We start from the raw sequence: 15,896 nt of genomic DNA, 5'->3' as shown, positions 1-15,896 counted from the left end.
ACAAATTCAATAGGACCTCCAGCTTATAAAGAAGAAAGGTGAACTGTGACTTCAAAACTGGAGTTAGCAAGGAGACAAAATGCTGACTGTTAAAGCAACAGTTTGTAATCAGATCTCAAACCAAAATACAGAACATGTCTTCCCCCACGGGGAGGAAACCTGAAGATGTTCAGGATAATCTGCAATTGTTGTGGAGGCTCCAAACTCCTGACCCTGCTTGAAGGCATTATTCCGAGCTACAAGACTGGCTGACCCCTCCAAGTAAAGCTGGACAAGCACTGACCAGGTTACAGTGAGAAATGGTCATCAGCCATACACATCATGCAACTACAATCACCAAACTCCAGAATCACCACAAAGTAATCAGTCAACAGGGAGGAATCATGAAGGAGTTTATAAAGGAATATAAATACCAAGACTTCTCATAAAGCTAGGCTTCTTGTTCAAGACAAGCTTCTATTTTAAAGGTCCTTAATATCACAGCATATTTCTTATCTAAGACCCCTCACTATATATTGAACAGGTTCAACTGATACCTGTAAGGACTGTAACTGTAACACAAGAAAAGCAAACAAAGAGAGAGTGAAACATGGCTGTTATACGGTATATTCAGTCATGGGTTTTATTCTTTTTCTATGAGGACCAACTTACATACACACGAGGATCTGAGTTTTCCCAAAGTCACACCTCCTCAGCAAATGTAGCTGTAAAAATTGTCAGTTCCTAGGAAATGCTACAGGCAAATAAATTAAATGTCTATGCTGTTTAGGCACATCATTTTAGATTTAATGTTTTAGAGGTTGATAATAATATAAGCTTTAGCTATATAACTTCCATTTCCCTCAAAAAATAGCCAGCAATAAGTGAACAGAAAAATTAAAACTATTTTATGGAAAAGTTGCACTGCCTCAACTTGGGCTTCCAGTGTAACTACTGAACTCATACTGTACCTTTGAAACAATGAGAATTAGTAATGAGATTAGCTTTACAGTTCAAATCCAGGAATGCAATCTTCCTTTAACTGTGCCAGACAATCTCATTCAAAGACATAAAATTATACTTAGGAGATTTACATGATATGTCCTCTGAGGTTAAAACAAAAATAAACTAAGGCATCCAGAATCACAACAAGAAAACTACCACAGTCTCATATTCAAGCATCACATCAGAAAGACTTTTGGACATGGGAGATTTTGGGGGGGGACGACGGTTTGCTGCTCTAGAAATAACCTGGGCAAGATAATTTGAAACCAATTCTGAAAATTCCAATACGAAATCTTACTACCAAATGGATGAGAGAATATTTCAGAAGACAAATTGGTCTTCTCAATTATTTCAAAAGGATTACTTATAATTTCAACAATACTCCTTTGGCTGAGATAACCCATAATGGAACTTGTTCTAAAAATAAACAGAATGCAACATAATCAAAACATAGCATTTCATTTCCAAAGACAAATGCCCTGCGTTTTACACAGGAAAGAAGACAGAATTTTTTTCTTCTTAGTGTTTCATTGTGAACCTTATACTCCAAAAGTTTGAGAAGAACCCAAACTTTAAAGATGAAGGTTTGGAGACTTTAGCTGGTTACCTAAAGTGAAATGATAGCAAAATAAATAAATAAATGAAATGAAATGAAATTTTATCCTAGAATTCAGAAGGGGGTTTTTTTTCCCCTCATTTCTTTCATTGTCAGTCACAGATTTATTTTTTTTTTTCCTCCCTTCAGTATATTTGCTATTCTACTTCTCATTGGTACAAGAACATCTCCATCTTTTCTTCACCGCTTCCCAACACAGCACTACCATTTTTCTCCCCAGGATTACATCAATATCACCCAGGCACACGCTCTTTTCACCACATGACATGTCAACAGACATAAACCCAGTTTCATTCTCTTCTACTAATCCCAGAAAATGTATGCAAGTACTAAAAGTAATAAGCTTCATAACTATTATTATATATGTATGTAGCACTTAAAATCTCATTTTATTCAGAACATTAATGCTCAGAATGCTTTCCCCAGATCCCTTCCCTCCCCCTCCACACCCATATTTTTCTATAAAATTAACTCCAACATTTAACAACACTTTAACTAACACATGAAGCTTCTTGCCATAACAGCTGTAAGAATGCTAACAGCAAACAGGTGCAATGATTTTTTAAATTTTTTTAAACCTCTCATTCTCTTTGCAGCTCTTTCAGAAGCATTTCCCAACCACCATGCATATATATCAACCTCAGTTATCTAGGCAGCCACTTCTGTAGATCTGGCTAAGAATGAAGTAAGGAGCATTATTTTACTTTATTTAACATTAATTTACATAGCTTGAAACATTCTCCTACAGCTCAGACACTAATATTATGAGTTAGCACATGAAAATTACAGTATGACACTGAGTCTGTCCTCATTAAGGATAGTTAAAATTGACTACACAGACAGAGATTTTCTTTTTTTGATGTTTTTTAATTTAATGGAAGTGTTAAAGATTTTGACAGTTATAGTAAGATGAGAATGTTTTGATAATGTGTCAAACAGTCTGTCTCCAAGCAAAGTAGGTAACCCTACAAATTAATGGAAACAGAAGTGTTCTCTTCTGCAACATCACAATTATTTCATTAGATATTAATCTACAAAAAATTCTAACCGGTCCCTGAAGAAGAAAAAAATCAAAACAATCCCAACCACTTAGGCCAAACTAATCTGACAGATTAAGATATTTTAGGGTGGGTTTTTTGGTTGGTTGAGGTTTTTTTCTAAACAGATTAAAAGATGGTAAGACGATGCTCTTTTGATCTAACTTCCAAAATCCATACAAAACATTCTTGATCAACTGCTTCCACTCTTATTACTCCAAAATCTTTTCTAGTTTCCAATCTTCTGTTGAAGTTTTCAATCCATAGTTCACAGACCAGTTGAAAGACTATCTTTTTGGAGACCATGAAACACAATAGCTCAAATGATTGCTCAGACACTGACTTTATCCTAAAGGCCTTTCACTCTGCCCCCTCTTACTGCTTCTCTCTTGCACTGTATCCTGCACCCTTCCACCAGTCAAGCATCTGTTTGTTCACTTCTCCCACATTTATGATCTCTTTCATTGGAAAAGTCCCCAGACAGCCCTATATGAGTTCTGCAGTCTCCTCAAGTGCCACTGCTGCTGTGGGCCCGGAGGCTAAATTAACAACCCACAATGGTTACAGCAAACATCAAACATTTACTGTGAAGGGCTGATCACAGCACAGGTACTGAGAAGTTCCTGTGGAGGTATTTAGTAAATGCAACAATCATCAGCAATGCACGTATACAGCATGCAGTAACTTGCACGGCCAGACTGATAAAAATCTCCAAATTTACCTTGTGAAGCCACAGCCCTCTAGTTCTTAAGTGCTCCTACAACTCTAAAAACCAGCATGTTTTAACATCACAACCACTTAGTAGGGCTCACTGTCGCTGGAACACTGTATCACAAAGAGCAGGGAAGATCCTTCTTTGTAAGCTAGCTTAAAGCTGTAATTCCATTTTCTTTCAGTATCTGATCTTTGGGGTCTGATCCCATGCTCTAGGAACCACAGTATTCAGTAACAGACTTTTACTAAGGACAAGGAACATCAGTCCAAGACAAAGACATGGGGTTCGATATCATTGACAAGTTCCACTCAGATGGATAGCTCTCATTTCAAAAGTGATAGGGGAAATTGGCAGTGAGTCAGCCGATCCTTGAACACTGACTGGAAGAACAGCATTTTAGCATGAAGAATTTGATTTGCAGGATCACACAACCACACAACTGGACCAACCCAAGAGCTGGGAGCAGTGTCCATTTCTTGCTGTTGCTAACAGTCTACTCAAAGGATGCTGGTGCTCATTATGGGCAGACCAAATGTCCCAGGCAGGTAGACTTGTTTCTGTGATTCTCCCAGTCAGTCTCACAGGGCTATAACCCAATACTTGACGTGAGAGATGATAGATAGATAAGATTTGGGCTTCTAAGTCAGGAATGTGAGGGACCACATCAAAACATGCAATCCTTATTCAGTCCTCCCATCAAATATTTCCTACTGGGATACCTGGCAAAAAGCACTTCAGCTATTGCCCAGGGGGCCACTGTTGTCCTGCGATCTATATTCAAAGTCTCCAGCTGCACAGATGTACTGGGCAGGGTGAAGTAAATCATCACAAGAATCTCTATCATTATTTTAAAATTAGTAGCCTCATAAAAGACAACTCATGCTCTATACTACTGCTTCCCCTTTCTTTTCTACAACCTGGCCTGATGAACCCAAGCACTTGCTGAACTTTCCAGCCATTCTGCTGACATGTGCTTAACAGACAGGAGATGTTTAATAATGCAACACAACTTGACAACACGGCATCCCAGGAACAGGACAAAAGGAAGACAAACAACCTGTTTGACAAGGATTGCCAATGTAGCAAAATTGGCTACACAGATTTTTCTTATTCTTGGCCAAAAAAAAAAAAATTGTTTCAAACCGAGAAACCTCAGTACAGTCGAGGCAAATGCTTGGTAGTCCCTGACATCTTCAGGAAGGCACACACTTGTGGAGCCATGGGTCATTTTGAAACCAGTAACAAAAAGGTATTAACATTTCTCCAAAAGTAACTTATTTGAAAGTGGCTTCAATGGTGATTTACTGAGCTTATTCCACAGCTAGACAGTGAGCCCCACTAAGTTATTCTACTTTTTTCTTTTTAAAACAGAAGATGAGTGCTTGCAAGATGTCTCAAAAACCTGCATTATGAATGAAACAAATTATGAAATGGATTAGAATGCATTAAGCACTACAGCTCTAAGTACAAACCTGCTACAGCACTATTACATCAAACTGCCAAAAAAATCCAGAGACTAACTCCAAAAAAGCCTCAAAAAAGCAGAATGTGAATGAGCACCATTAAATGGATACAGAATTTTCAATCCGTACAAGAAAATTGATGTTTTCTGTCTAGTCACTGTCAGAAAAAAAGAGGTAATGATGCATTTGAATTCTAAATCATGCCCATTGGACAACTTTTCATAATCATTTTATTCTCCTAGTTCTCTCATTTTTTAAGTAGGATATGAAATTCCACAAAAAGGCCAGAGAAGTCCTAGCTTCTATGGGTAATGAAAGTTACCAAGTGATTTTATTGATTTCACAAAACTAAAACTAATTTGAGGCACGTGACTTATTTTCAAGTCTAAACAGACAAGGTGACCTTGAGGCAATTTCCAACTTCATCTTCTATGATTATCAAAGAAATGCTCTAATTAAGATGCTTTTTCCACTCTAAAGACCAAATTCCAAAAAGGTTCTTGTTGGTCTTACCTGTCTAGAACTTCTAAATGACAGAAATGCCAAATGAGATGAAAGAGGCTGGTGTGATCAGAGAGTGTCATAATTTTGAGATAGCTGCCAGAATCTGGGTCCGGAAGAATGAAAGCAGGCTATGGCCAATAAGGGTCTATTTTCTCCCATTACCCTTGCTAGGAAATATTGGCAGATAGGCATTGTGACATAGAACGTCACATGCTTCTCTGATACAGCAATGCCAATAGATATCCCAGCAGCTGGTGGGTAACTGGGAATTTTGAGCCATAGAAAGAATTAACATTTATCCAAAAATAGACATCAATAGATGTATTGAAACATCTGGATGTGGAATTTGTTAAAACTGACGGAAGCAAAAGAAAAATAATCAAAACAGAAAGTTACACCTAATAAAGGATGAAGTTAAGTACTTTGGCAATACAATGATAGTGGTAGAGCCTCATCTTATATAAAGAAGGTTCATGTCGCAAAGGCAAGAACAATCATATGGGACATGAAGATTGACTGTGATTTACTAGACTCTATAGACATTTCACAAGGCATCTCACCAACTATAGTGAACCACTACACACGGTTAGGCAGGTTCTCAAGGCTGCTAAGAGTCAGCTGACGTGGAATAAAACTTCGACCTTCAAATGGTTGATGTATACTTTGGTTAGGGCTCTTTGCCCACTCTAGACATCAAGTTATACAGGAAGCTAAGCAGGACAAAGCAATATAAACCCTGACTAGAATGACTGCTTCATGAAATTCCTGATGCTGTCTATCCTGTTAACCAACATCGCAATAAGAGAGAAAAGAGTTCTCCAAACCAAATCACCTACTAGCTCAAGACACTTGTCTGTCAAGGAACACTTCCGAAGTTGTAGATGGTTGTAGATGTTTTAAAAAATGTTGTTAACTGTAAGTCAGACTATGCTCTGTAGGATGCAACTGTCACCCACAGGATAACGATCTCTAGAGTTGAGCCTCTACAAGCAGTGAGGACATTCTCATCATCAGATGCTCGGCTAGACCAATCTATATATATAGGAGGACAAGTTTTAAAACAGAGTGCGTAATGTGTGCCTTCTAAATAAATTACTTTCTGAAGCTCCAAAATCATGAACAATAATCTAGGACATGACCTGGAATGTCTTCTACAGAGAACTACAGCCCAATCCTCTTAATGAGACTGTGAATGGCCCTGATGATTCCAGAGCAACAGACTAAACTGTGGTGGCCAATCCTGGCAAATGTTGTCAGACAGAAACTAAACTCAATGCCACACTACAGAACAAGTCTCCTCAGACACCTGAGGTACAGGATGCCACGTCAGACTCAGAACCTGCAATGCAACAGCTGGATCCCATATGTTAAAAACCTCATCTAAAAGCTCCTCTGATAGTGAGGAAAGCTACATGTCAGGGTCCACACAGACTTTGTCCTGCTGAGCTCAAACCATTAAAGAGAGCTGAACTCTTAATGTTCAAAAAAACCATCAGATTCCTCCCGGTTTCCTGTTCCAATGTCAGAAACACCAGAGTTTGCTTAGACCAAAGTGAATGGTACTGCTCTAGATCCCTCCAACACTAAGTACAGTCCCCAACCCCAATCAGTGCACTGACACCAAAGAGGCTCTAGGAAGAAGGCATGCACTGACAGATGGCTTATTAACTGTTCCTGATACTCACAATGTCTGTGCTAAAGTACTATAGTGATAAGTGGATATATTTAGGTAGTGGTCTGCTTGAGGTATGATATTCAGAAAGATGTAGGTCATCCCTTCAAACCAAAATTAGCTGCAGGTGAGGAGGCACCTCTCTACCTCTTTTACATTCCCAGCAGGTACCTCTCCTCCCCAGAAAGTAACTCCAGCAATAGGAAACTATCTAGAAGGACTTCGCAAAGACAGAGTAGCCTCAGAGAGCCAAGTACATCGGCGATTTGGGTTTCGCTGTGGAGAGTGACTGTCATTCAAAGTTGATAGGAGATTAAATGGGCCACCTATGGCCAACCTGTTGTCCTTGAGCAGCATGGAGATTTGCTACCTGAACTAACAGGATGAGCAAACGTGCTGAACCAGGATGTGCTGCTTAGAGCTGGCTCTATTCCAGGTGGTTGTTCTGCCTTTGCATTGGAAGCTGACTGTTCCAGAGTGAAGGCTAGGACATTTGATTCCTTCAGCCCATAAGTTCCTCAAAAGAAGGATTTGGTCAGTTTAAACTGGAACCCATGGAATCATAATGAAAAATTTCCACTAATCACATCTGCTCCCAGGTCTTGATAGCAGAAAAGAAGGCCACTATTTAGTTATTGCTATTCACAGGGAATGCCAAGATTATCATCATCATACCCAGGAAAAGGGAAAATATTTTGAAGCTTACAACATTTTAAGAAAAGTTATTACTCCAAAGCCAAGAGGTGAAGTTTAGCAAATGACTCTCCAAGTGACTGTAATCCACTGGTCACAGTACAAAGAACAAAGAAAGGCTCCAGCAGGAAGTACAGCAAGTTTGGCTTTTCACCCTGAGGACAGCATGCTGTCTGGTCCAGACTAGGATGCTGCAATGACACAGTTTGATCCAGGGAGCTGGTGAACTGGCCTAGCAAATCCAAAGCAACCCAGCTGTGAAGGGTGTTTAGGGCCTTGGATGTGGTTAGTGGCACTATTTCACTGTGATTCCACCAGTTCCACATGCAACTGACCAAATCTTTGTGAGAAATTTGTCAACTGCTGGAAGAAGAAAAAACAGATCAGTTATTTTAACAGAAGCATGCAGTATGACAGGAAAACATTGGTTCTTCTACAGAGAAAGGTAAGCCAGGAGCCACTGGAAGCATTCACTATAACAGGGAACATTAAATCATACCTTAAGGCACTGATAACACCTTTGCATTGTTGAGGAATGCTCATATTTACATTCCTGTAAGGGTTTTCTCCCATGTTACCCTGCTTTGATAGAAGTAATGTGAAATTACTGAGAACTGGTCCCATTCCTGGGTTGGGTTCCTGCCTTCCTAAAGGTCTGTGATGCCAAGGGTTAAAAGGCTGTCTCAGGATAAGAGTTAGAATCTCATTCCTCTCTATCTGCCCTAGAAGAATGCAAAAGGTGAACTGAAATAGATTAAATTTATATTTTACTTGTAGTTCGCCTTTTAAAAAAAAATTAAAAGACACTAATTTCTGTATTATTTCATACTAACAAAATAAAATACTGGCACTTAAAACACAACCACGGAAGGCTAAAAAAAAAAACGTTCAGGTTCAACCTCGTCTAACAAGTGCAAAAATTACTTTGAATAAAACAAATTGGAGGAAACCCTAGAGCAAACCAAAATAAAATATATCTCTTCAAAGCAGCATTGACTGTGGATCAAAGGGAAAGGCCATCAAAACTTCCCAAGCCACAATGTTTCTGCATGTCTGAAAAAGAATTAACTCAGAACAAATATGGAAATAATAGTCGGTCTCTGTTAAGCCAACAACAAAGAAATCTTTAATACCATAAAACGAAGTTATGTCAAATCTCCCATTTTTAAAGATACATGAAGCTCCTTTCACACAGTGTTTTAAAATGTTATTTATAGTAACAAAAGCGAAGACTTAACATAAAAGTCAAAGGGATTATCATCAATGGTCTAGCTACACAGAAGTTACTCTTCTAATTTTTGTTTCATTTGCAGTCTTCCAATATGAAGTTGTAGTGCAAAAATACTTCCATACCATTATGTGATCTGTTTCAACTACACTATCTTAGCAGACCAGATGAAGCAACAATCAGCTATTGGACAGACAGCCACATTAAACAGTAACATGCAAGCTAACAATTCCAATGGGATTTTGTTGCTTTTCATGGTTTTTTTTTCAGCATCGTTTTCCTTAATTAATTAGTATAATTTTCTTTAAAGTTTACAGGAGCAAGAGAACAACTCTTAATTAACAGCTGGATCCTGTCAGGAGACTAGTGCAAGAAATACAAGAATTAAGGTATGAATATTACTCACCAAACATGCACAATCACCTGAACCATGAGGACTCTCCATAGCAATGTAGAGCACATAGTCTTCAGTAACACAAGAAAACCTTTCTTTCAGAATGAAATTTGGAGAAGAGCAAAAATATCGGAAAGGAGATCCAACACATAAATAACCCAACAAGCACTACTGTTGTCATTCTTGGGATTTTCTTCTGCTTTATTGTCAACTAGTAGTAGAGACTTAACTGAACTGTGTTTCAAAGCACCACTTACAGGAAAGAGAAGGGGGTAATAATAAAAGCAAGCTATTCATAAAAAATCCTTTTAAAATGTTACCATAAGCTATCACCCTCCACAAGCATATGTTCTGTCCTTCATACATATGCTACGCTCTGCATTCCTGAAGTGAGCAGCCTCCACTCATTTTGTTCAGGCCTCTTTCACCTTTCTGTATTGCAGATAACAAAGGATCATGTCTAGCAGTCAAATGATAAAAGTTGGATCATTGCTACCTACTTAAAACTGTTAACAGTTCTTGTGTGGCAGAGTATCCTTGGACACGTTTTGTTCTCAGTATTTTTCATTTCAATATTTGTTATGCACTATCTTACGGCATGAAATTATTAAGAGGCAGAATTCACTATTTCAGGACATTCAGCAACTGCTTAAGAGTCCTTGTGAGTTTAAGAACAGCTGAAACTGAATGGATACTGGATACAAGTTATTTCAACTGAAAGGAATCACTGCAAATTGCTTAAACTACTCAAGTGTTTAACCTTTCTATTAAATTTTTATGAGTTCCATGTATGACCAGAAAACAACAATATGGTTTCATCAAATAAGGATCAACTGAAAGACAGAGAGGAAAGACAGGATGTTTCTCCTCCTTCCTTTAAAGATTTTCTTTTGTTCTCATTCTTTTAAGTATTCTATCTTAGTCTATTTATCAGACACAAAAAGCAGGAAACTGGTATGGAGATAATGCTTAGGTCCTACATAAGCATTGCTGTAGTCTGCTGCAAAGTACAAAATGAGTTGACATATCGGGTCTACATCAAAGATATGCCCTTTGGCAGGTTGTAAAGACAGGTTGCAATTTTGTCCGTAAAAACTTGTGTTTTACAAAATGGGTTCTGTAACATGAACTGTTAGTGGTATGCCACCATTCCACTGATCCTGCACATGCGTTCATTTCTCAGGAATGCTTGTAAGCTGGGCTATGCCTTGCCCTAAGATAAGCAGACTTGCATGAGGAAAAAAGCAGTGTGTTGCAGACAGAAAGATTCAACTCTCTGCAGGAGACTTCTTCCATAAAATGCAAGTTCCAATACAGGACATGCCAGTGGCTCCTGTTTTACTGCCTGTATCACATACGTAGTATTTACAGCAAGAGCTGAATATAATGGGAGTCCTTTCCTGCTTATGTTTTAAAAATTCAGGGAACAGCTTGAAGAAACCACTGCATTGCAGGAACTTAAGTTTTCAAAGACCCTTTAATCAAATACCAAAACCAGTAAATGCAACACTGACTGTCAGTTTGGAGCCTCACCACTTAGACTTATACATTACAATGTATTTTAAGACTGCCATGTAATATATTTTTCTAAAGTACTTCTGCTTCTTTCATTGTGAATGTGGGAAACAGAGAGCTGTGTAATGATTTCAGGCTCGAGTCCAGTTTTTGTACTCCTTTTTATCCATAACTATTACATGGTGCATTATGAGTTTCAATATAGATTGAATATAGAGACATGACCATATCCATTTCTCTCATAATTACTGTGAGAGAAATAGTAACAGAGAGTGAATGAGGCAAAAGTGTAGCCACAGAAGGAAGATGATTTTATGACTATGAAACAGAACCGCTATGGAGACGCTGTTGGTACCGTTAACTGCCTCCTCCACAGATTTCCTGCACAGCTTTGAGTAAGGTACTTAAATCTTTCCATGCCTCAACTCTGCATGGGTAAAGCAGAGGTCAAAATACTTAACTTCATAGGCATGTTGTAAGTATAGAAACATTTGTGTTTGCGAAGCTACTGGGTGTTGCTAATAATAGCTATGTATGTATGATTAAAACGTAAAGGAAAAATATATTTTAGCACTGAGTCTGAAAGTTGTATAGAAAATTAAGTAAGAAAATAAAATGAAAACTCAGCAGCTCTAGTGAGTGAACTTAAAGTACTTGGGAAACTAGCATGCGAGTATGCCATTTAAAGTCTAGATTGTAAAATATGGACATGCACAACAGAGTCAGAAAACAGTGCCAGCAACATTAACCTCTGTCATTTCATACTCTTTAGCACTTCACTTTGAAAGCCCAATATTGTAATATAAGGGCTTGTGTAGAAAATTTAACATGTAAATATGCATACATCTGCTGTATGTATTAATTCAACCTCTTGTTCCTAAAAATAATTCAGCAGCATACAATTTTACAACATATTGATCTAGGTAACTCATGAGTCGTTTTTTGTGAGTAGGTATCAATCACTTCATTGTTTACTTGTCGTTGGAAAGAAATTGATTTAATCAAACCTTGCAGTAATACATTATTGATGTATCCCAAGAAAACAAAATCATAATGAACCATCAGGGTCCTAACATAAAACACTGTAAGGAGTGGCAATTTCGGCTTCAATCTTTCATTGTGATTTGCAAATATATGTCACGAAACAAGTAAAGCCCAGTGCAAGACTGTAGTTAGTCTGAACAGCACTAGGCATCATTCACCTAAAAGATTTGGGACAAGTTCTCCATAACTTGGAAACCCCAGGAGAGTAGACAAAAACCACGCTGTGGACCTTATGTATCTCCACTACTTCTATACAGCAGTGTATTTTTACTCGATTTCAGCAAATCATGACCCTTCTGGGGGGAGCATGAGGTGATATGACATCATGAAAATAAGAGCATCTTAGCCCTTCTCTTCAGCACTGGCTCAGCCTTTGTTCTCCAGAGGCTTTAAACTTTTCCATATATTGGACCACATGGGAATAGCAATTTTACTTGATACACAACAAAATTCCTTTATGCACATTTGTCAAACAAAATACAGCTGACAGTGGCAACAGCAGCAGCAGCTTGAAAGAGTAAAGTTAGAATAGGATTTGATGTATTTTATAGACTTTTGAATACATGTTGCCAGTAGAAAGCATGGAGAAACAAGTAACTGTGGCAACACCCACTGACAAAATTATTTTGGCAAAGGTGAGTGGTTTACCGCAGTTAAACTTTTGTTACAATTGTGAGTAATAAGAGGACAGTAGCAACACTGTATCAGAATATCTTCACTAAAGCCGCATTATTACAAAATGTTGTAGAATGTACAATGAGCCATATCAGAATTTAGCACTGACCAAGTGTATGAGAATACCTCGGTACAGCTTACAGAGACATCTATAGGTAGTGTCTGTTTAATACCTTATAATTATTTACATAGGAGAGAGAGGCTGAACTTCCTATGTAGGAATTCATACAAGGTGAAAACCTTTTTACAAAAAATGTGCTTCACAAATAATAGCAATAGGATATTAATACCCATTATGAAAAATAGATGCACTATTAACACAGACATGTTACTTAAGTAATTAAGTCTGTATCAGAGATAGATAAAAGATAAAGTTGGTGTAGATACAAAAAGCAATATAACCAGCATCCTATCTTTCTAGCTTTGTCATCTTTCTACACACCCAACTGAGGCTGAACCAGACCCAACTTTGCAGAAGAGACACATACAAACATGTACAACCATACATGCTGTATTGTGCATAACTATTTGTTGTAAAATTCCTAGGATGGAGAGAACCCATACTCTGAAACTGAAAAACAACATAAACGATGTGCTCTATTACACTTAGCAAACAATAATACGGAATCATGAAAACAGATACAGTACGATAAGGGAGACAGTTTCTTAATGAAGTGGGAATGGACTAGGTCTCCAGAGCCACAGAGCCTTTCCAGAAGTGGGTTTGATTGGATATTTCCCTGCTGAGTGGGGGAAGTGGAGAGGGTGAAGGGAAATCCCAGGACAGAGTTCTCTCTAATGTCCTCGCCCCTCACCCCAGTCCTCCTGTCTGCACTAAAGGGATGAAAAAGCAATTCCCGGATATTTCACTTTTCTCTAGAATTAAAAGGAGGGATTTTCTTGGGATATCTGATGCACGAACTTGCAGAGATAGAAACAATCCCTGGCTATTTACACACGCACGCACACACACACATGCAAAAGAAGAAAAGAATAGCATTTCCTCACACATACACCGAGGAAGGGATGTAGCTATTTCTCCTCTCCAGGCGGGGACGGGAGGAGAGCAGAGGGCTGCCTGTACCGCCAGCTCGGGCTCACCCACGCTGGAGCGGGCTGCCCCGGCACCGCCGGGGGGAGGCACCCCCTCACCAACAACACCCACACCCCCCCAACACACACACACACACACACAAACACACAGGGGCACGCCCGAGCTCCCCTCAGGCTGGGGCAGCCCGGCCTCTCCCTTCACACACTAACTCGCACACGCACAAGCTCCCTCTCACACACCCTCCCGCACAGGCACTCCCTCACACACAACACACACACACACACTCTCCTTCACGCTCCCTCACACGCACGCTCTCTCCCCCCCGTCCTCCCTCTCACACGGAGTCCCTCACACACACTGTCCCTCAGTCCCCCTCACACACACACAGAGTCGTTCTCTCGCTCTCTCCCCCTCCCTCACACGCACGCTCGCCCCAACAGCCCCAACCGCCGGCAACAAAGCGGCGGGCAGCGCGCCGGGCTGGCGGCAGCGGCGGGACGCGCGCGGCGCGCGCGCACACAGACACACACAGACACACACACACGCGCGCGCGCGCGTACACACACACGCGTGCACACACACACACACACACACACAATGCTGCCGCGGCACCTACCAGGCGGGCAGCCTCGGCCCAGGTGCGGTCCTTCTTCTTCCTCTTGTCTTTCATGTTTGCATCTCATTGAGGTGGTTCTAGGGGGGGGCGGGGGGAGGGCGGACCGGGGGGGCGGGGGGGCCCGGAGGGGTTCCGCACGGACAATGATACGGTGACACCGAGCTCTGGAGCCCCCGGGGCGGGAGGGGCGGGGGAGGAGGAGGAGGAGGAGGAGGAGGAGGAGGGGAGGAGGAGGAGGAGGGGAGGAGGAGAAGGAGGAGGAGGAGAGGGGAGAGGGGGCCGGGCCGGCTCGGCTCCCCGCAGCGGCGGTAGCGGCGGCGGCACAGCTGACAGCTTGAGGGATGCTCCGCTACGCTCACAACAATGCACTGTGACGTCACGCGGGGGAATGGCGCCCGCACCAAACATCCCCGCGGCGGCGGCGGCCGCCCTCGCGAGGAGGCCGCCCGAGAGCGCTCCCGCCCCCAAGCCTCGCGAGAGCGGCCGCGGCGCCGCTCTCCCCCCCGGGCCGGGGGCGGTGGGGAGGTGGGCGCGGTGGTTGCGGGGGCGGGGGGTGGCCGGCGCGGCCGGACTACAGCTCCCTGGGTGCAGCGCGGCGCGGCGCGGCGCGGCGGGCGGGGCGTCTCCCTGGGGACGCGGCGCTGAGGGGGCTGCGCGGGCGGCCGCGCGGGTCGGCGGTTGGTGGCGGCGGCGGGGTTGCGGTCGGCGTCCCTCCTCTCCCCCCCCCCCCCGCCCCGTCGCCCCGCCGCTCTCCCCGTTTCACGCCGAAAGCGCGTTCGGTACGCCCAGCCGAAAATAGGGCCCGGCCCCTCCCCCGGCGTGCGACCTCCTCGCTGGCGCTTACTTACGGCTGGGGCAGCCCGCGGCCTGGGCGGCGGGCCGCCGTCGGGGGAGCCCCGCGTGCCCCTGTGGCGCCTGTGGCCGCGGCGGCTGCCGCCGGTGCCCTCCTCGCTTCGTTCCCACCCGCGCGCCGCAGTCTGGCAACCCAAACCCCGGGCAAAGAGGTGCCAGCCCGGAGAGATCCCGCGTTAGCGTTTTTAAGTCCTTTTCTTGTCGGAACAGGAAAGAACATCTTGTTCCAGCGTAAACAAAGGGGTTGATGTGCTGCGCTCGTAAAACTGCTGCAGGATGTTTTCTTTTATTGGATGACCTAGGATTAAGATACCCGCAAAATGCGAAGCAAAGGACTTGGCACACCCTCCCGAGTTGCGGGATGTTGTGGCGGGGGTTTTCTCCCCCTCCCCCAAATAGTAAAGTAGGCTTGGAGTACTACTGAAGTGTATTTGGCATTTGTTGTTCAGGCTGAAACGAGTTAGAAATTGTTCAGGCTTTTGTGCATCTGTCTGTCCAGTCCCTGCTCCCTCCTTCGTCCCTCTCCCAGCAGCACCCCTGTTGCGCCTTGCTGCCTTCCCTTTGGTAACATTAAATCTTATTTTCCCACAAATGTACACAGTTTTCTTTCTTCTTTTTTTTTTTTTTTTTTTTTTTTTGGGAGGGGGGTGGAATCACTCCCAGCTACTACAATGCTCAGGGTGTTTTATCTAGAAAGGGACCGGGGCAGCCCTGAAGGAAGCAGAAGTGGTGACCTGATGGCATTCCCAAAACACTCTCAGATGCTGTATGGTGCTGCAGCTGCAGGTGCATCCCACTCTTACATCTCATCTTTATGTTCAAATTGGAAATGAT

General features: G+C 42.2%; 1 protein-coding gene across 1 annotated transcript in view; it reads right to left on the bottom strand.

Moving 5' to 3' along the window:
• The window catches only part of ASXL3 (ASXL transcriptional regulator 3), a 131,531-nt gene extending 116,901 nt beyond the window's left edge, over nucleotides 1-14,630 (bottom strand). Inside the window, 5 exon segments of the mRNA XM_049825910.1 lie at nucleotides 14,211-14,262; nucleotides 14,265-14,295; nucleotides 14,297-14,436; nucleotides 14,439-14,516; nucleotides 14,519-14,630. Of these exon segments, the coding sequence (XP_049681867.1) occupies nucleotides 14,211-14,262; nucleotides 14,265-14,295; nucleotides 14,297-14,436; nucleotides 14,439-14,516; nucleotides 14,519-14,618 (401 nt within the window). The 5' untranslated portion in view covers nucleotides 14,619-14,630.
• Between the last annotated feature and the right edge of the window lie 1,266 nt (nucleotides 14,631-15,896).

The sequence above is a fragment of the Accipiter gentilis genome, chromosome 2 (assembly GCF_929443795.1).
Source record: "Accipiter gentilis chromosome 2, bAccGen1.1, whole genome shotgun sequence".
Lineage (NCBI taxonomy): Eukaryota > Metazoa > Chordata > Aves > Accipitriformes > Accipitridae > Astur > Astur gentilis.
This window is presented reverse-complemented; position numbering and strand designations above follow the sequence as displayed.